Below are 20355 nucleotides of genomic sequence, written 5' to 3'. Positions count from 1 at the left end.
GCACTCTATACAGGGTGACAGCTTGAGGCTCTGTCTAAAAAAAAAAAAAAATACCAAACCAAACAACAAAACAAAACAGGACACTTTGTGCTCCAGAAAGAAAAATCACAGCTCGGGGAGGGTGCCTGCTGTGCTGTGGCTCAGGAGACAGAAGGCAGCCCAGCAGGGAGATGTGGATGGACACCTCTCTGCATCCCTATCCCCAACTGGCTCTTTGTATCTGTCCTTTGTCAGCTGACTCCGTTCTCCCTCTTCTCTCTTTACCTTCCTGCCCAGACATCTCAAAAAACAGCATGGGCTCTGAGATAACTGTTGGCATGGTTGAGTGAATATTCTGTCAGCCCAGGAGGAAGGAGCTCTTGTCTGTTCACTGTCCACCCAGTGCTGACAGCAGTGCCTAGGCCATAGGGTTCAACAAGTGTACATTGAGTTCGCATTTGACACCCCTCTTTTTTTTGCAGTTTCTGGCCGGGGCTGGGTTTGAACCCGCCACCTCCGGCATTTGGGGCCGGCGCCCTACTCCTTTGAGCCCTGGCACCCTTCTTTTAATAGTTATACAACATGAAGAGCTGAGTAATCTCCTACTCTCATTTCCCTTATTTTCAAATTTCTTTTTCTTTCTTTTTTTTTGTGACAAAGTCTTACTATGTCACCCTTGGTAGAGCGCTGTGACATCACAGCTCACAGCAACCTCAAACCCCTGGGCTCAACCTCCCGAGTAGCTGGGACTACAGATGCCCACCACAATGCTTGGCTGTTTTTTGGTTGTAGTTGTCATTGTTGTTTAGCAGGCCCGGGCCGGGTTTGAACCTGCCAGCCTCGGTGAATGTGGCCAGCGCCCTAACCACTGAGCTACGGGTGCTGCTTCTTTTCTTTTTTCCTTTTTGAGACAGAATCTCACTCTGTTGCCCTGACTAGAGTGTCGTAGTGGTGTTGTAGCTCACAGTCTCAAACTCTGGGCTTGAGTAATCAATCCTCTTGCCTCAGCGTCCCGAGTAGCTGGGACTACAGGCACCCACCACAGTGCCCAGCTAGTTTTTCTTTTTAGTAGAGATGGGGTTTTACTTGTGCTTGGGCTGCTCTTGAGCTCCCGAGCTCAAACAATCCACCCACCTCAGCCTCCCAGAGTGCTAGAGTGTAAGTGTGAGCCACCGTCCCCAACTTCGGATTTCTTTTTCTTCTTCTTTTTTTATTAAAGGCTAGTCAAGGGAAGCAGTAGGAGTGGAGAGGGAACAAAGGAATCTGTAACTGGTTGTGATCAATTAGTTGTGAACGCCACGGTACTTGGCCCAGCCTATTTTCTGTATTCTTGCACTCACTCTATGTATCTTTCCTGCTGCCTCATTCTAATGGGACAGGGCAGAAATGAGTAAATGGATTGGTGGGTGAGTGGAGAGATTTTTCTGTTCTGTCTCTTAGCCGGTACCCAAGACTCTCCCTCCTTCCGCAGTCTGACCTCCAGTCTGACACTCCTCAGCTTGAAGCCACCCCCTGAACTCTTCCCTAGATACGCTATTCTTGTCCTCTGATCTTTTGCACCTGCTATTCTATTTATCTGGAATGTGCCATCCCCCTTGGGAATTCCTATCTTTCAAGCCTGATTAAGTGTTAGCTTTTTCATGTCTCATGCTAACCCCAGTTAGCCACCATACTCTGTGCTTTCCCCTGTCCTTGAATACTGGTGCTGTAGTACTTCCTTCCCTCCCTCTTGCAGTCCTGTATAAATGCTTGTAAAACCTGGGTGCAGAAACCAAATCTTTACATGTGAACCCTTTGAGCTCAAAGGCAGTGGTGTGCTTGAGCCTGCTCCTACCAGCTCAAGAGAGTTGATTCTGTGTAGCTCTTCCCAACTCTGCAATCAGTGACATCACATTAGCAGCTTGACGCTGGCCACAGTAAGAGCATTTGTATTATGAAAGTTGACAAATGCTTGTGGCGGGCGCCTGTAGTCCCAGCTACTCGGGAGGCTGAGGCAAGAGAATTGCTTAAGCCCAGGAGTTGGAGGTTGCTGTGAGCTGTGATGCTACAGCACTCTACCCAGGGTGACAGCTTGAAGCTCTGTTTATTTTTTTATTTTATTTTTTTGTAGAGACAGAGTCTCACTTTATGGCCCTCGGTAGAGTGCCGTGGCCTCACACAGCTCACAGCAACCTCCAACTCCTGGGCTTAAGCAATTCTCTTGCCTCAGCCTCCCGTGAAGCTCTGTTTAAAAAAAGAAAGAAAGAAAGAAAGAATTTGCATTTTCTCCAGAAGACTAAGTGATTATAATGCAAGGTCAGCCCACTAAAATGACAGACCTTTGTGCCAACATTGCCCTCCGTGGTTCAAGGAGTTAGGACTAATAACAGAAATTGATATGTAAGCCAGACCAAATCTTTATTTTATTATTTATTTATTTTTCAGACAGAGTCTCACTCTGTCGCCCTGGGTAGAATGCTGTGGTGTCATAGGTCAACAATTGAAATATATAGCCACATCAAATCCTTAATTTATTTATCGATTTAATTTTTTTTTTTTTTTTAAACAGAGTCTCACTTTGTCACCCTAGGTAGAGTGCCTTGGCATCACAGCTCACAGCAACCTCAAACACTTGGGCTCAAGCGATCCTCTTGCCTCAGCCTCCTGAGAAGCTGGGACTACAGGCGCCCATCACAATGCCTGGCTAGTTTTTCTATTTTTATTAGCGATGGAGTCTCACTCTTGCTCAGGCTGGTCTCGAATTCCTGAGCTTAAGCAATCCACCTGTCTCAACCTCCCAGAGTGCTAGGATTATAGGCACGAGCCACCGTGCCCGGCCCCAAATCCTTATTTTAACATCATCTTCAGCCATATTCCTCCCCGCCCACCAACCTTTAACTAAAACTCTCCAGTTTGGAGTTCCTCTCTCTGCTCTCCACTAGCAGAGGCTTAAGGGGCATCAGAGGTCAGGGAGATGGATGGAGAAGGGAAGGGCCTGAGTCATGCACACTGAATATCGATAGTGAGCTGGTGGGAGGCAAGAGACTGTTGTGTCGGGACCCCCAGGAACGGCTGTTCTGTAGTGCATGATCTCAGGTGAGCAGTTTGTGTGAGCTGCAGGGTTCTGTTGAGGTCGGGTAGCACCAGTAAGTCATGGATAGTTGAAACCAAGTCCCACTAAGCACAATGGCTGGGCAGGGATCACAGCTCAAGAGGCAAGACCAAATGGGAAGGACAAGGGGGACATCACAAATCAGGTGGGCAGTAGTCAAGCCAGCTCAAGCAGTTAAGTTTCAGGCCACCATCTTGGCAGGCAGTGTGAGCACCAGACCTGAGGAAGGGTGCATAGTGCGGCAGTTCTGGGCGGGGGCTGTTTGCCTGCTGAGCTTCGGGACATACCTCACTGATGTTGGCCCAGCCAGAGTCCACAGGTTTGACCTTCTAGCCATGGGTGGAATGGGGACTCTTTGGATACAGCTTTCTCCCCGCTGGGGTCCAGGCCTCCCTCCAGCATGTTCCCTCCTCCTGTGTTCAAGCTCTCTAGAAACTGGGGCGGGGGGTGGCAGGATCCCTGGGTCTCCTGAGCCCTGAAGGGCAGACTCGTTCCTCTCCAGGAAATGGCCAGTGATGAGCTAAGGGAATTGAGGAATGCCATGACCCAGGAGGCCATCCGTGAACACCAGATGGCCAAGACTGGTGGCACCACCACTGACCTCTTCCAGTGCAGCAAATGCAAGAAGAAGAACTGCACCTATAACCAGGTACAGCCCGTGTGGGGGAGGAGGCCCCGAGGGCGAGGAGGTGGGAACCGAGAGAAGCTTAGGGAGGAGCCGGAGGGAAAAAGGACTAGAACTCTCCAGGCTGCAAAGAGAAGGGCAATGCTGGTACACCCACCTGGTACCAAGTAGCTTCTAGAAAATGTTCTCCTGAGTTTGGAATCACCCAGCTATGTGTCTCTGAGGCTTGGACTGCCTTGAAGTGGGAAGAAGAGAACCAGACTCACAGAACTCTGAACTTCTGTAGGGTCACAGATGCTTCAAGAGAACTTAGCCACATGAAACCCAGCTCCCTCATTATACATACAGGGAAACTGAGGCTAAGATGGGGGGTGGGAGGGGTGGATGGGCTTTGCAGCTTTGCGCAAGGTGGCAGAGCGACCAGTGGCAGATAGAGTAATAAACCCAGATTCAGACCTTGCTGCCTACTGTCCAGCTAACTTGGTCAGTAAAGCCTAAGGGATTTAGCCCTGAGTCCTGTCAGTGAAGACCCCTGCCCTGGAGCCGAGAGCCGCAGAAGCTGTGGAGGTCCCTTCTCTGAAAATCAGAGAATGGCCTCCTATTTCCTGCAATTTTCAGAGTGCCCCTGGAGCACCGATATCCTTGGATTCTAATTGTTGTCTAGAACTCTGTACATTCCTCCATCTGTTTGGCAAGCAAGACTCTTCAAAAGCACCTTGCCTGCGGTGCTGTGTGACTCCAGCAGAAATACACTCAGCCTTGCCATTGTGGAGGCGACCCTGGGAGAGTTCTGATTCAGGAATTCAGGGGTGTTTGTGCAAGCTTCTGCTCTCTCCCAGCTAAGCAGGTTTCCATGTAGAGCGATGTGCCTTGCCTCCTTCCAGAAGTAAACTGCCCATTACCAAAGCGTTTCTTCCACAGAAAAGCCCCACTGATTTCCTTTCTCTGGTGTCACTGTTTTCCAGCACAAGGCTGTGTCTTCCTGGCAGTCTCCTGGGCTCCCTCATTAGTGGAGTGGTTCCTCCCACACCATAGATTCCCAGCTGACATCATTTGTAGCTGAATGTCAGCTAAGTAATAACTTTCTACGAGTCATGGCCAACCGGGGCTGGCCTTAAAAAATCAAAACAGCAACTGTTAAATCTGGAAATGCCAGAGCCCTGCTGTGAGAAATCCAGTTCCTACGCCTGCATGATGAAGTTAAGGGGCTGAGAAACTAGAAAACGTTACATGAAGTGGTCTCTTTGATCTTCAAGTCCTTTCCCTGTCTGGACCTCTGTTCTTCCACCTGTAAAATAAGGAAGATAAACTAGATGATCTCTAAGAATGTTTCCAGTTCACTGAGTTCTGATCAGTGAGTATGTCCAACAGGGTGTGTTCAGTGGTGAGTCAGAGAATACTTCCCATAGAAGATGAGTTTTGAGGCAAGAGAGGACAGATCAATTGCAAAGGATCAATAAGAGTAAAAATACAAAGGTCAAGTTAAGCCAGTGAGATACTGGGAATGTGCTGATAATATTGACAAAGAAGAAAGCATACATTAATGTAGTTCTCAGTGATACGGGAATTGCCAGGATGGGGGGGAATATCAGTACCAACCTCTGGATTTGAACCTGCTCCTAAAGACAGTGGGAGCCATAGCAGGTGCTAAAGCAGGAGATGGTTTCATGAGTGAGTTTTTTCTCTCTCAGGTGCAAACACGGAGCGCTGATGAGCCCATGACTACCTTTGTCTTATGCAATGAATGTGGCAATCGCTGGAAGGTCTGTATGCCTGTACCTTCCCCCCTCCCCTGTCAAGTGTAGACCCTGCCCCATGAAAGGAGTAGAATACCCACAGCCCAGAAGAGGCCTTGTGCATGGCAGGGCTTGCCAGCTTGCACAGAGTAGGCCTGCAGAACCACAGATACTGGTGGAGTGTTGTGGAGGTGGGGAGAGAGTGCATGTGCATGTTTTAATTTTGGAAGGGTGCCAAACTGGAGTGGGCTGCAGCCCACATTTTGTCACAGGATAGGCAAGTCTGTCATTTCAGCACAGATGGAATTGGCTTCCTGAGATCCACAGAAAGGAGGAAAAACAATAACACTCTGCATTTGGACCATACCTCTTTGCAAAGTGCTTTCACAGATGGCATTTTCTTTGAACCTGGCCATAGCCAGTGATTAGAGACAGGAAGCCTGAGCCTTGTCAGAGGGGAATTGCTCCCTAATGCCACCAGGCTATCCTCTCCTCCTAAGGCAGCTCTGGAAAAGCCAAGGCAGAGGTTTTGTATTCAGGCATGGAGCCAAGCATAGACTCCTTCTAGAGTGCTCCTCCCTGTCAGGTCTTCTTCTGGTCACATGATTTACATCAGTTTCCAGTTGCCATCTGACTTGCACATGCGCTATGTGATGTCTGGACTGCCAGCCATGCTACAGGTGCTCTAAAAGTTCTAAGGTACTTGGAAAGGAGTCCTTGACCCAGTGGGCAGCCCTGATTCCATTATTCTCTATTATCGTGTGATACTAAGCATATCACTCACCTCCCTGAGCAAAAGGGTAAGGATTCTCCCAGGGTTGATGTGAGAATTATGTGTTAACATACACTTTGCAAACAACTATAAGAATTGTTCCTTTAGGGCAGTGCCTGTGGCTCAGTGGGAAGGGCGCTGGCCCCATATAACGAGGGTGGCGGGTTCAAAGCCAGCCCCGGCCAAGCTGCAACAAAAAATAGCCAGGCGCTGTGGCAGGCGCCTGTGGTCCCAGCTACTCGGGAGGCTGAGGCAAGAAAATTGCCTAAGCCCAAGAGTTGGAGGTTGCTGTGAGCTGTGACGCTACGGCACTCTACCGAGGGCGACAAAGTGAGACTCTGTCTGAAAAAAAAATACTGTTTCTTTATAACATACATATATATTTTTAGAAACAGGGTCTAGCTTTGTTGTCCAGGCTGCAGTGCTGTGGTGCCATCATAGCTCACTGCAGCCTCAAACTCTTGGGCTCAAGGGACCCTCCTGCCTCAGCCTCCCAAATAACAGGCATATGGCATGTAATCCTAGTTACTTGGATTAAATTCACACCCATCTGATTTTTTAAATTACTCTGTAGAGGCCGGGTGGGCATGGTGGCTCATGCATATAATCCTAGCATTCTTGGAGGCTGAGGCATGTGGATTACTTGAGCTCATGAGTTTGAGACTAGCCTGAGCCAGAATGAGACCCTGTCTCTAAAAATAGCTGGGCAGGGCGGTGCCTGTGGCTCAGTGGGTAGGGCGCCAGCCCCATATACTGAGGGTGGCAGGTTTGAATCCAGCCCCGGCCAAACTACAACAAAAAAGTAGCCAGACATTGTGGTGGGTGCCTGTAGTCCCAGCTACTTGGGAGGCTGAGGCAAGAGAATCACCTAAGCCCAGGAACTGGAGGTTGCTGTGAGCCGTGTGATGCCACAGCACTCTACCCAGGGTGCTAAAGAGAGACTCTATTTCTAAAAAATAAAAATAAATTAATTAATTAAAATAGCTGAGTATTACGGTGGGAGCCTATAGTCCCAGCAACTTGGGAGGCTGAGACAAGAGAATCACTTGAGCCCAAGAGTTTGAGGTCGCTGTGAGCTATGATGCCACGATACTCTACTGAGAGTGACAGGTGAGACTCTGTCTCAAAAAAAAATATTTTTTTTTAAGAGATAGGGTCTTGCTATATTGCCCAGGCTGATACTGAACTCCTAGCCTCAAGAGATTCTCCTGGGCAGCGCCTGTGGCTCAAAGGAGTAGGATGCCGGCCCCATATGCTGGAGGTGGCGGGTTCAAACCCAGCATGGGCCAAAAACTGCAAAAAAAAAAAAAAAAAGAGAGAGAGAGAGAGATTCTCCCACCTCTGCTTGGGATTACAGGCATAAGCCACTGTGCCTGGCCCCGTTTTATAATATTATTCTCACTTTCAGATGAGGAAATTGAGCTATAGAAATGGTTAAATAGGGCGGCGCCTGTGGCTCAGTGAGTAGGGCGCCAGCCCCATATGCCGAGGGTGGCGGGTTCAAATCCAGCCCCGGCCAAACTGCAACCAAAAAATAGCCGGGCGTTGTGGCGGGCGCCTGTAGTCCCAGCTGCTCGGGAGGCTGAGGCAAGAGAATCGCGTAAGCCCAAGAGTTAAGAGGTTGCTGTGAGCCGTGTGACGCCACGGCACTCTACCCGAGGGCGGTACAGTGAGACTCTGTCTCTACAAAAAAAAAAAAAAAAGAAATGGTTAAATAACAAGCATAAAGTCACAGTTTGGAGCACTGTCTTCCATTTCTCCAAATTCCTGATAAATTTATTTTTCTTACTAAGGGCCTCAATAGCTCTTATTGGGACCTCATTAGAGCTGTCATATTTTTTTAAGGTAAAAGCCAGATGATTATGTATTTTTTCTTCATTCACTTCTCAAGCACTTAGAGATGGACTCAGCATAGTGGCTCTAGGTGGTTTAGAGCATGGACTCTGACACAGGCTCAAATTCTAGCTTTACCCTTTATAAAGTAACTTAGCTAAGTTACTGAACTCACTAAGCCTGGGTTTCCTCATCTGTAAAGTGGGAGTATTAGTATGTAGCCCACTGAGCTGTTTTTGTTTTGTTTTGAGACAGAGTCTCATTATGTCACCCTTGGTAGAGTCCCATGGCATCACAGCTCACAGCAACCTCAAACTCTTGGGCTTAAGCGATTCTCTTACTTCAGCCTCCCAAGTAGCTGGGACTACAGGCCCCCTCCACAACACCCAGCTCTTTTATTGTTGTTGTTGTTGTTGTCATTGTTGTTTAGCAGGCCCAGGCTGGGTTCAAAACCACCAGCCCCGGTGTATGTGGCTGGCACTGTAACCACTGAGCTACAGGTGCCGAGCCCCCACAGAGCTGTTTTGAGGATTAGAGAAGGGAATACATGTAATGCATTATCAAGGACTCTGACATCTCATATGGCACTTTGTCAAATTAGAGCAAGATGTCCCCTCCTCCAGGCAGACATGGTATAGGGCAAACATCATGGGCTGAATTTCAGTCTCAACTTACCCCTTTGGCTAGGCTCTTTTGTGCAGTCAACAACTTGCACAACCATACAATAATTGCCCTAAGGACCTAAATGCCTGGTACATAAAAACCACTATTCTTACGATTTTGAGTGTGTTTATCTACTAGTATTTTGGGAGTTTCAGCAAGTTGCTTAGCTCTTTGAGCTGCTTCCTTACCTATAAAAATAGGGGGGGATAATAATGCCTAGTGCATAGTGTGATTGTAAGGATAAAAAGAATTAATACATGTTATTACTTCCTGGCTCACAGTAAATGCTCAATTAAATGTAGCCTTTTTTTTTTTTTCCTGAGATAGAGTCTCACTTTGTCACCCTCTGTAGAGTGCCATGGCTTTATCGCTCACAGCAACCTCAAACTCTTGGGCTCAAGCAATTCTCTTTGCCTTAGCCTTCCAAGTAGTTGGGACTACAGGTGTCCACCACAACACCCGGCTATTGGGTCTCACTCTTGCTCAGGCTGGTGTAGAACCTGTGAGCTCAGGCAATCCACCTGCCTTGGCTCCCAGAATGCTAGGATTACAGGTGTGAGCCACTGCACCTGGCCCTAAATGTAGCTCTTTTGATTGTTCTGTCCAGTAAAGGACATTTTGTATGCTTTAAACCCAATATGCTCCTTTATTCCTGGGAGAGACAGGACCCAGCAGAGGTGGGGGTGGAGGTCAGGACCCTACAGCTTCTGACATGTTCAGATAGTGACCTTTGCCATGTGGGAGACCTAAACTCTGAACAAGTGATAAATATTAGTCACGGTCAACCATAAATTGAGAGCCCACCACATGTCTGACATGATTAGTATTCGTTTATTACCTGATATCATTCACAGACATTATGATCTCATTTTACAGGTGAGTGGTTTGGTCATGGTCGCACAGCTAATAATGGCAGAACTGGGAATTGGACTGTGGCTCCAGACCCCCTACTTTCTTTTTCATGTTCCCCCCACAACCTCCTTGGATGATGCAAAGACACTTCTCAAATTCTGTTGCCTTTTGGTTTTGTAGTTCTGCTGATGAGACAGCCGGCCAGGATGACAGTGAACAAAGTGAAGAAGGACAAAGAGGAAGCATTAAACTGTCTGAACTGAAGAAAAAAATAAAAACTAAAATGAAGAAAAATACTGAACTCTGAATGGGGTCGTAGGGATTAGTGGAAGAATTCTTTTGCAAATGAATAATCCGTCACTTATAACAACTGGCCAAGGGGGCAGCCTAATTGGAGTACAATACTAAGAATCTTTTTTTTTTTTTTTTGAGACAGAGCCTCAAGCTGTCACTCTGGGTAGAGTGCTGTAGCATCACAGCTCACAGCAACCTCCAACTCCTGGGCTCAAGCAATTCTCCTGCCTCCGCCTCCCAAGTAGCTGGGACTATAGGCGCCAGCGTCCGGCTATTTTTTGGTTGCAGTCATCGTTGTTGTTTGGCAGGCCCAGGCTGGATTAGAAACCGTCAGCTCAGGTGTATGTGGCTGGCACCCTAGCCACTTGAGCCACAGGCGCTGAGCCTTAAGAATCTTTATTGACAAACCTCTTGTAGAAACACCTTGAACCTGAGGTATCCTATTTTTGACAGTGGGCTAGCAGGCCTTTGCTTTGAGCTCCTTCCCTGCCATCTGAATCTCTCAGCATTTTCTGAATTGAAAAATACCTTACGCCTGTAATCCTAGCACTCTGGGAGGCTGAGGCGCGTGGACTGGCTGATTTGAGACCAGCCTGAGCAGAGCCAGACCCCACCTCTTAAAAAAAAAATTGCTGGGGGGCATTGTGGCAGGCACCTGTATTCCGAGCTACTTGGGAGGCTGAGGCACAAGGATCACTTGGGCCCAAGAGTTTGAGCTTACTATGAGCTATGATGTGATGGCACTCTACAAGGGCAACAGAGTGAGACTCTGTCTCAAAAAAAAAAAAATTTTCAACACAAATCCTTCCCCACCCCCCACCTCAGAGTTGCAGGAGCAGAATAGTTGATAAACGGTTTGGCTTTAGCAGACATTACTTCCACACCATGTAGAAGTATATCTTCCCTACTCTTTCTTCGTCTCTTCCCAAACTCTCTGCTATTCCCTCTCTACAGGTGGCTGTGGGGGCCTTTGAGGATAGGAATAGATCCTTTTGAACTCAGGCTTTCTAAGTGAAGGTTACAGCAGTGCCTCTGACTCCATGTTCCCTTTCTGAGCCTCAGAACCTGCCTAGGCCCTAGCAACATGCTCCATCTGTAGCCCGAGCTTCAGAAGATGTTTGCAGAGCCCAGGGAGTTTGTCATGCTTCTTTCATGATGATACTGGCTTGCTTTTGATGCTAATAGGAACTTTAGGCAAAGCTGGAACTTCTGGAAAAGACTTAGGGCAGCAGTTGGGACAACTACAGCTCTGGTTCCTAGTATGCTTGGGGCATCATCCACTCTGGACATCATCCTCCTGCTACTCATCAAGTGCCTTCTGTAGATGAAGCCTATTAATAAACTAGGTACAGAAGTCTGCCACCATCTTTAGCTTTTTAATAGATTTGGAGGGAGTCCCTTGGAAAGGTTGAAAATCCTCTCACAAATGATACGACACAGAGAGCTCAGAGATGGAGGATGAGGACTGGAACCCAGGTCTGCTTCCTGTCACTGTGGTTCTATAAGAGATCCAGAGCTATTCACCTGCTCAGTCCTTACCTTCCAGGAGGTCACAGCCTAGCAGTGAAAGAAACCATAGGCACAGACTTCCACACCAGATGGCATGTGATAAATGGCACATTTGAGGTACGAACATTATCCACATTAGTGCAGGAGAATGTTGCTTAGAAACCCAGGTGCTTGTTAAACTTTAATATGGATAGGAATCCCCTGGGGTTTGTGCTAAACTGCAGATTCTGATTCAGTGGGTCTGGGGTGGGGTCTGAGATTTTTCATTTTAACAAGCACCCAGGTGAGGCCAATGCTCTTGGTCCAAGGACCACACTGTGAATACTAAGGACTTAGATGTCCAGATTTTTCTTTCTTTTTTTTTTTTTTTTTGTAGAGACAGAGTCTCACTTTACTGCCCTCAGTAGAGGTCCGTGGCGTCACACAGCTCACAGCAACCTCCAGCTCTTGGGCTTACGCGATTCTCTTGCCTCAGCCTCCCAAGTAGCTGGGACTACAGGTGCCTGCCACAACGCCTGGCTGTTTTTTTTTGTTGTTGTTGCAGTTTGGCCGGGGCCGGGTTTGAACGCACCACCCTCGGCATATGGGGCCGGCGCCCTACTCACTGAGCCACAGGCACCGCCCGGATGTCCAGATTTTTCTTTGTTTTATTTATTTATTTTTTGAGACAGAGTTTCACTTTGTCACCCTGGGGTAGAGTGCCGTGGTGGTGTCATAGCTCACAGCAACCTCAAACCCTTGGGTTCAAGTGATCCTCTTGCCTCAGCCTCCCAAGGAGCTGGGTCTACAGGCATGTGTCACTACACCTGGCTGGTTTTCTATTTTTAGTAGAAACACAGGTCTTGCTCAGGCTGGTCTCCAACTCCTGAGCTCAAGCAGTTCACCCACCTCAGCTTCCCAGAGTGCTAAGAGATTTTTCTCTGTAATATCTAATCCTCCATCCAAATATCTAGAAACTAAAAGCAGGAGAAACTAGCAATCGCTCTTAATGAATAAGGTCAGTAAAGGTTACTTTGGAGTGAGTTTCTTAAAGATGGCACCCTGGGGGCGGCGCCTGTGGCTCAGTTGGTAAGGCGCCGGCCCCATATACCGAGGGTGGCAGGTTCAAACCCGGCCCCAGCTGAACTGTAACTAAAAAATAGCTGGGCGTTGTGGCAGGCGCCTGTAGTCCCAGCTACTTGGGAGGCTGAGGTAAGAGAATCGCTTAAGCCCAGGAGTTGGAGGTTGCTGTGAGCTGTGTGATGCCATGGCACTCTACCGAGGGCCATAAAGTGAGACTCTGTCTCTACAAAAAAAAAAAAAAGATGGCACCCTGGGACAATTTTCAGTAGTCACAATCTGAATATCTCTTGTGTTCCCTGCGTCATAGGGATTTAGAGCATAGGAAAAAAACAAAACCAGATCCACACCCTCAAAAAACCTTACTGTTTACAAAGGAGATGAGTCAGATTAAACAGCAAAAGAACAAGTCAGCTCAAGTCCATACATCTATATGGTACACATCTACAGTCACAGAAGGACACAGAAGAGCCCCAATAGGCTATAGACTACGTTCATCAGCAGGTGGCAATACCAAACTCACGAGCCTTCCTGTATCCATCTGGATACACGCCAATTCACGCTGCCCACAGTGACAGATTGGCATAGGCTTTTTGAAATTGCAAATCTGATCATGTTAAGAGTCCCCCATTCTACCATCCCCCATTAAAATCTTCCATTTTCCCTTATTACTCTTGGCCTCTGCCTCACCCCTGCACTCTGCTCAGCCACACTGGTCTTCTCTGAGTCCTTCATATCGTGCTGTGCTCCTTGAACACATGGTTTAACCCCATCTCCTCCTTCATATCAAAGATAAAGAAGGTATGAGTTACAAGTGAGTTAACATTACCTTCTGCCACCCAGGAAGGCTTTCTAGGGGAGGGGACATAATTACTGGAGGAAAAAGACATGTTAGGTGAGGTGAAATAGACTGGTAGTGTGCTCAGGATGCAGGAGAAAAGGTCTCCCTGCAATGTTAGGGCCAAAATATCTTGAAAATTTCAAGTCCATTCAAAATCCTGTGGCAAATTTAGATGATATTTTCATAAGGTTTCAGGAACTTAAAATGCTATCCAGTATAAGTCTTTCTTCCTAATCTCATCCAGACTGCCAAATCTGTGTCATTAGCCACAATTTTTCTTTAGTTTAAGACTTACTTTACCAAGTGCCTATTTGGATATCTCCTCCTAAGCACCCCACTGGGCCTCTCAAAACAAAATCAGTCTGAACTTTCTTCGTCTTCTTGTTTTTCCCCTGAGACAGTTTCACTCCATGCACTGGATAGAGAGGGCTGTGGTGTCACAACTCACAGCAACCTCAAACTTTTGGACTCAAGGGATCCTCTGGCCTCACCCTCCCAAATAGCTGGGACTGCAGGCTCCCGCCATAACACCCAGCTAATTTTTTTTTTTTTTTGTAGAGACGGAGTCTCACTTTATGGCCCTCGGTACAGTGCCGTGGCCTAACACAGCTCATAGCAACCTCCAACTCCTGGGCTTAAGCGATTCTCTTGCCTCAGCCTCCCGAGTAGCTGGGACTACAGGCGCCCGCCACAATGCCCGGCTAACACCCAGCTAATTTTTATATTTTTAGTAGAGACACGGTCTTGCTTTGCTCGGGCTAGTCTCAAACTCCTGAGCTCAAGCAATCCGCCTGCCTCGATCTCCCAGAGTGCTAGGATTGATTACAGGCGTGAGCCACTGTGCCTGACCAGTCTGAACTCACTGTAATGCACCTCTTCTGTCTTTTTTCTATTTCTGTCACCTAGTTCATTTCTTAGAACCATCTGTGACCCTGTTCTCTTGCCCTCTTTGTCAGTTACCAGTTCTACATCTCCCTTGACTAAGCCATCTTCCCGTTGCCATCACCATGGACATGTCCTTTCAGGCTGGGCACGGTGGCTCACGCCTGTAACCCTAGCACTCTAGGAGGCTGAGGTGATTGCTTGAGCTCAGGAGTTTGAGACCAGCCTGAGCAAGAGACCTCATCTCTAAAAAACTAGCCAGGTGTGGTGGGTGGGCATTGGTAGTCCCAGCTACTCAGGAGGCTGAGGCAGGAGGATTGCTTGAGCTCAAGAGATTGAGGTTGCTGTGAAATATGATGCCACAGGACTCTATTGAGGGCAACAAAGTGAGACTGTCTCAAAAAATAAACAAAGAAACAAATGGCCTTTCAGGTTTTCTTTTTTCTGGGACTGTACAAAGGCCTTCTCCTGGTGTCCCAAGTCAAAGCCCTCTCTCCCCATTTTCCCTGCATCTACCCTGCTGGCTCTGAGCAGCATTCCCCCAATCATCTTCAGCAGATTCCACCAGCTATCAAATAAAATTCAGTTCCCTTGGTTTGACTTTGAAAGCTCTATCTGGCTTTTTGTTTTCCTGGGAGCTTTTATTTCTTTGCCCCACTGGACTCTTGAGCTCTGCCTGGCTTGGCTTTGGTGGTTCATCTTGTGCTCCAGCCTAAGGAAGAGATTTGCCCTGTGTTTGAGTACCCGATGGACCTTCCCACTTATTTTTTTTTTGAAATGTTAAATATTCTTTATTTGACATTACACATAAACCACACTAAAATGCCTTTCAATAAATAAAAGGCAGCATTTTAGTAGGCCCAGGGAAATTAGGTTGGCATAACAAAGATCAAAAATACAAAGTAAACATTACTACTTTCTCTCCAGCCCTCACCTTTAACAGGCTAATGAACACCAATTAAAACACCAGTGAGTCTTGTTTGGTTCTGAGACAGTGATGGGATTTCCCCAGTATTTAAACATATTCACATAATCAGTTATATAAATCTCAATATAAAACCAATCTTCAATAAGTTTTGGGGTGGCAATTGGCAGAATAGGCAGGATGCCTATTCTGATTCCTTCTCCCCAGTCTAGTCCAAATCTTAAACATTCTTCAAGGCATCACCTCAGATGCTCATCTTCTGTGAAGTCTCTGATCCCCTGGCAAAATGAGATAGTTCCTCAGAACTCCTGCGGCCCATACACGTTGCATTCTACCATGAGAACGATTCCTTTACTATTTCTTTGTATGACTGTGACAATAATATTAATCACTGAGCATTTACTAGCTGGGCACATTGTATAACTTCTCCATGCTTCCATTTTTCTCTGTAAAACAGTCGTAACAATGGCTCATGCCTCAGAGGGTGGTTGTGTGTAAGAATTCATTGAGTTAATATAAGCAAAGCACTCAGAATCATGTCTGACACACAGTGACTGATTAGTAAATAGTAGCTATTGTTATTATTAATGAGTGTAGGGGAGCACTTTATATTGATTGTCTCAACGAACCCTCTGACCCTATGAACTAGGTTACTATTATTATAGTTTAAAAAAAAACTGTAGTAAAATACATATAACATGAACCATTATAAGTGCACAGTTCTGTTGGGTTAAGTACATTTGAGGTGCTATGTGGCCCATCCCTAGAACTCTTCATTTTGGAAAGTGAACTTTTATATTCATTAAACAACTCCTCCTTTCTCTCTCCCTCCAGGCCCTAGCAACCACTCTATGTTCTGTCTCTATGGATTTGTATTATTATGGTTTTTACAGATCTAGAAAACCAAAGTTCCAAGAGTAATTCACTTCTAGCAGACAGAACCTGGATTTGGACCCAAGCCCTCAGTCATGTTCTGAGCCACTCTGAAACACAGTTTGATCTCACACAGCATCTGTGATGTGTTTTACCTTCTCCCATAATGATCATGGCCACCATGTCCCAAGACCTTCCTCTGTGCCATTCTCACATGGTGGTTGAGAATGGCAGCCCTGCAATCATTATGAGCAGTGGAGTTCTATTTCCCAGCTCAGATTCTGATCTAGAATAGGGTTCAGTGAATATGGGTCTATTTGATATCTTTTTGTTTTGTTTTCATTCTTACCTACTTTATATCTGTATTATTATTATTATTATTTGTTAAATCATAGCTGTGTACATTAATGTAATCATGGGGTACCATGCGCTGGTTATATATACAATTTGAAATATTTTCATCACATTGGTTAACATAGCCTTCCTGGCATTTTCTTAGTTATTGTGTTAAGACATTTATATTCTACATTTAGTAAGTTTCACATGTACCCTTGTAAGATGCACCGTAGGTGTGGTCCCACTATTTACCCTCCCTCCACCTATCCCCCCTCCCCTATTTGATATCTTTAAGTAGTAGAATCAATACTATTAATAAATAAGTGTTGTACATTTTTAATGCAATTGTCTACATTTTTTAAAAATATTGATTCTTTATGGAGAAAACTAACTGAAATGCAAGAGGTCATACCCAGCTTCCCAGTCCTCTCCGCTCCACATTCCTGCAGAGTCAATCTGCTGTTCTCACCCCAGGCTGCCCCCATCTGCACCTCCACCAGCTTTGCAGATCAACAGCCAAAGGCAGAGAGAGACAAATGGGCAGGAGGCAAGGGGACATAAGAGAGCATCCCTGCTCTGCTTCCTCCCCCTGCTGCTACACCCCCATACACTTCACTCTAGCCACAACCGATACTCAGCCATTCTGGAACTCACTCTGTCCTTTCACACCTCCATGCCTTCACACATGCTGTTCTTAGAAGACTGGAATGCTTTCCCTCCTACCTTCTCTACCTCCACAGTTCCTATAGTCTTAGCAAGCCAGCTCAGATGGTACCTCTTCTGTGAAGCCTCCCCCTTTCTCCCCCAGCTAGGAGCCCGCCCCATCCAGGGTACAGACTAGTTCACCCCTTACTATAGCATTTGAACTACAACAACTGTAAGTTAATGTGTCCCCCATGTCCCCAATTCCTTGTGCAGTGAAGAGCCTTTATTGCCTTTCCTAGCAGGGGTCAAGAGAAGCCCAGGTCACTTTTTTTTTTTCTGAGACATGGTCTTGCTTTTTTGCCCAGGCTAAAGGGCATCATCATCATCATAGCTCACTGCAACGTCAAACTCCTGGGCTCAAGCCATCCTCCTGCCTCAGCCTCCCAAATAGCTATGACTACAGGCACGTGCCACCATTCCCAGCTGATTTTTCTATTTTTTTGTAGAGACAGGGTCTTGCTACATTGCTCTGGTTTTGAACCACTAACCTCAAGTGATCTTCCCACTTCAGCCTCCCAAAGTGTCAGGACTACAGGCATGAACCACCACACCTAGCCCACTTTGATATTTTGTCTATTTGTGTATGTGGTCAGCTCCTTAACCACCGAGCTATAGGTGCTGAGACTTTTTTTTTTTTTGAGACAAAGACTCATTTTGTTGCTCTTAGTAGTGGTGTCACAGCTCACAGCAACCTTAAACTCTTGGGCTTCAGTAATTCTCTTGCTTTAGACTCCCAAGTAGCTGGGACTACAGATGCCTGCCACAATGCCCGACTATCTTTCTGTTGCAGTTGTTACCATTGTTTAGCAGGCCTGGGCTGGGTTCAAACCCACCAGCCTGGTGTTTGTGGGCAGCGCCCCAACCACTGAGCTTTGGGCGCTGAGCCGTTTCCCTATCTATTTGAAAATGAAGACAAATCTGTATTACAAACATGGAGGCATATGAGTTCTGACAGTTAAGCTTGCAAAGTCATCCTAGAAAAAATGCTATATATCTCATTGCTGAATATCACTATAGTCACCTTTTAAGTCCCTTGGCCATCTGGTGACCATAGTGATATTTGGCAATAAGGTATGTAGCACTTTTCCTAGGATGACTTCGAGAACTTAATTGTCAGATCTGTACAACAACAGCTCTGATGGCCATTTCAGAAAGAGTTCCAAATTGCTTTGAAGGGTGGACCAGGCCCTGGTGTTGGTGCATAGCTTTCCAAAGGGAGACTGTAATGATGTTTAGCGATAAGGTATGTAGCACTTTTTCTAGGACAAGTTCACAAACTTAACTGTCCAACCTTGTATTTTTAAAAATTTAACAAATTAGGGGCGGCGCCTGTGGCTCAATGAGTAGGGCGCCGGCCCCATATGCCGAGGGTGGCGGGTTCAAACCCAGCCCCGGCCAAACTGCAACAAAAAAATAGCCGGGCGTTGTGGCGGGCGCCTGTAGTCCCAGCTGCTCGGGAGGCTGAGGCAAGAGAATCACATAAGCCCAAGAGTTAGAGGTTGCTGTGAGCTGTGTGACGCCATGGCACTCTACCCAAGGGTGGTACAGTGAGACTCTGTCTCTACAAAAAAAAAAAAAAAAAATTAACAAATTAATATTTCTGTTGTTAAAAAACATTATGACATAATTGCACTGCTCATAAGACAATGATAGGATTTATTAAATTGGAATAATTTACAGTGCTGTACAGGCACAGTGGTCTGGTAATTGAGCACAAGTTCAAGGATATACAAGGAGGGTCTTTGATGAAATTGCCCAGTGGATCTGATCCGTATAAACCCATTTAGAGACAATGTCAAAAGCCTAAATGGGAGAGCTTGGCCAAATGGTTCTCCTGGCCCCTTTCCCCAGTGATAGGCTGTAATGCTGCCTTTCCACACAGCAGGTGCTCATTGGTTGCTGAGTGATGGAAACAAATACAGCTTTCCAACTTGGTTTTTGAAAACCCACATACAGTAAGTATTCCGGGGAAACCCTGAAGTTCTGAACAATGGAGCAGGAAGCCACTTCCTCCTCCAGTGACCCCAACCCTCAGAGTCCAGCTGAACTCTGCAACAGGAAGTTGCACTCCTCCCCTAGGGGCTCCATCCTTTGAAATGTAGTCAAGCTTTCCATCCAATCTCAGTCTCTCTGCTCCTCCACCCTCTGGAGGGACCCAGGTGAAGAAAGAAAAAAGCACTTACTCACAGAAGGAGGCAAGCAGCCAAGCTGAGCTCAGAGAGTCTCCTGCCCACCCCTCCCCGCAGCCCTAAGGAATAAAAGAAAGACCAAGAGGACAAAGAACAACTTAAAGCACTAGAGCAATGAAGTAGCGGGAAGGCCTAAGAAAGTTTACAAAGCAATCTATCAGAGAGGGGATGAAAAAGGGAGCCCCACTGGGCCGAGAGGCTCAAGGCCACAGCATACTTTAGGCTCAGTTAGAAACCTGCGATTAAAAAAAAAAAAAAAAGAAACCTGCGATTACTCAGCCAAAGTCCGAACTGATCCCCCTCCTCACTCCAAAGAGTTTGGTTATTAATCCTTGACCCAGAGGTTTCCCTGACTGAGGCCTCAACTTGCCCGTTGTTGGCAGCACCGAGTACCTCTGCTCTACTAGGCTCAAAACACCATGCACTTGAACCCACCAAACAGGCCCAGCTTCCAGTTCTGTCTGAATTCCCAGCAGAAATACAATGTGAGGATAAGGTCACCTGTAGAGCCTCACAGCTATTGAGTCAGTCTGATGTCCCAGATTTTTAAACTGTTAAACCTACAGGCCTTTTTGGAAATCTCTCCTACTAACAAAACCAGGATTAATAAAAATACAGTTATCATCCAAGTGTTCATGTGTGTGGAGTGCTTTAAATCATTTCACTTAGTCCTCACAATATCGTTAGGTCTGATTACCCCCATTTTACAGAAAGAGATTTTCAGTGACATTTCAAAAGATACATAGCCTAGATTCCAACCCAAGTCTGTCTGACCTTGATGTCCACACTCTTTGCACTGAGGATACTACCTCTTGGGAAGCCTCCAGGATTCCATTTTATGTGGTGCCCAGATCAATTTTAGATGGGGTAGGTCGGTCCAATTCTGTGGCATCTGAAGAATTACTAGCCCCGCAGTTGGGGATGGGAGGAGTAGGGGTGGGGAGGGTCCTACTTGTCCTTTTTAGACACTTGAGTAATTTAACCATAAATAACTGGGCACTGGGAACAGGACACTAATAGAAGCATGGCCTGGAGTCATGTTTGAAAAAAAATTCAAGTCCCTCAGTGGGTGGATGTATCTGCAAAACAAAAGAAAATCCCCTTTCCCAGCCCAGGCAAAGAAGTCTCCTGTACAGTTAGAGACAACAGGCTTCTGGGCACGTAGCCAAGGTTCTGGGGATATTTATAACT

At 46.5% G+C, this 20355-nt stretch overlaps 1 protein-coding gene across 2 annotated transcripts in view; it reads left to right on the top strand.

Moving 5' to 3' along the window:
- TCEA3 (transcription elongation factor A3) overlaps nt 1–9840 on the top strand; it is a 43742-nt gene extending 33902 nt beyond the window's left edge. For both annotated transcript variants that reach the window (XM_053577151.1, XM_053577152.1), the window contains exons 9-11: nt 3573–3719; nt 5387–5458; nt 9732–9840. In XM_053577151.1, the coding sequence (XP_053433126.1) occupies nt 3573–3719; nt 5387–5458; nt 9732–9740 (228 nt within the window). In that variant the 3' untranslated portion in view covers nt 9741–9840. The remainder of the gene's footprint in view (nt 1–3572; nt 3720–5386; nt 5459–9731) is intronic.
- The last annotated feature ends 10515 nt before the right edge of the window (nt 9841–20355 follow it).

Source organism: Nycticebus coucang, chromosome 22, assembly GCF_027406575.1.
Source record: "Nycticebus coucang isolate mNycCou1 chromosome 22, mNycCou1.pri, whole genome shotgun sequence".
Taxonomy (NCBI): domain Eukaryota; kingdom Metazoa; phylum Chordata; class Mammalia; order Primates; family Lorisidae; genus Nycticebus; species Nycticebus coucang.
This window is presented reverse-complemented; position numbering and strand designations above follow the sequence as displayed.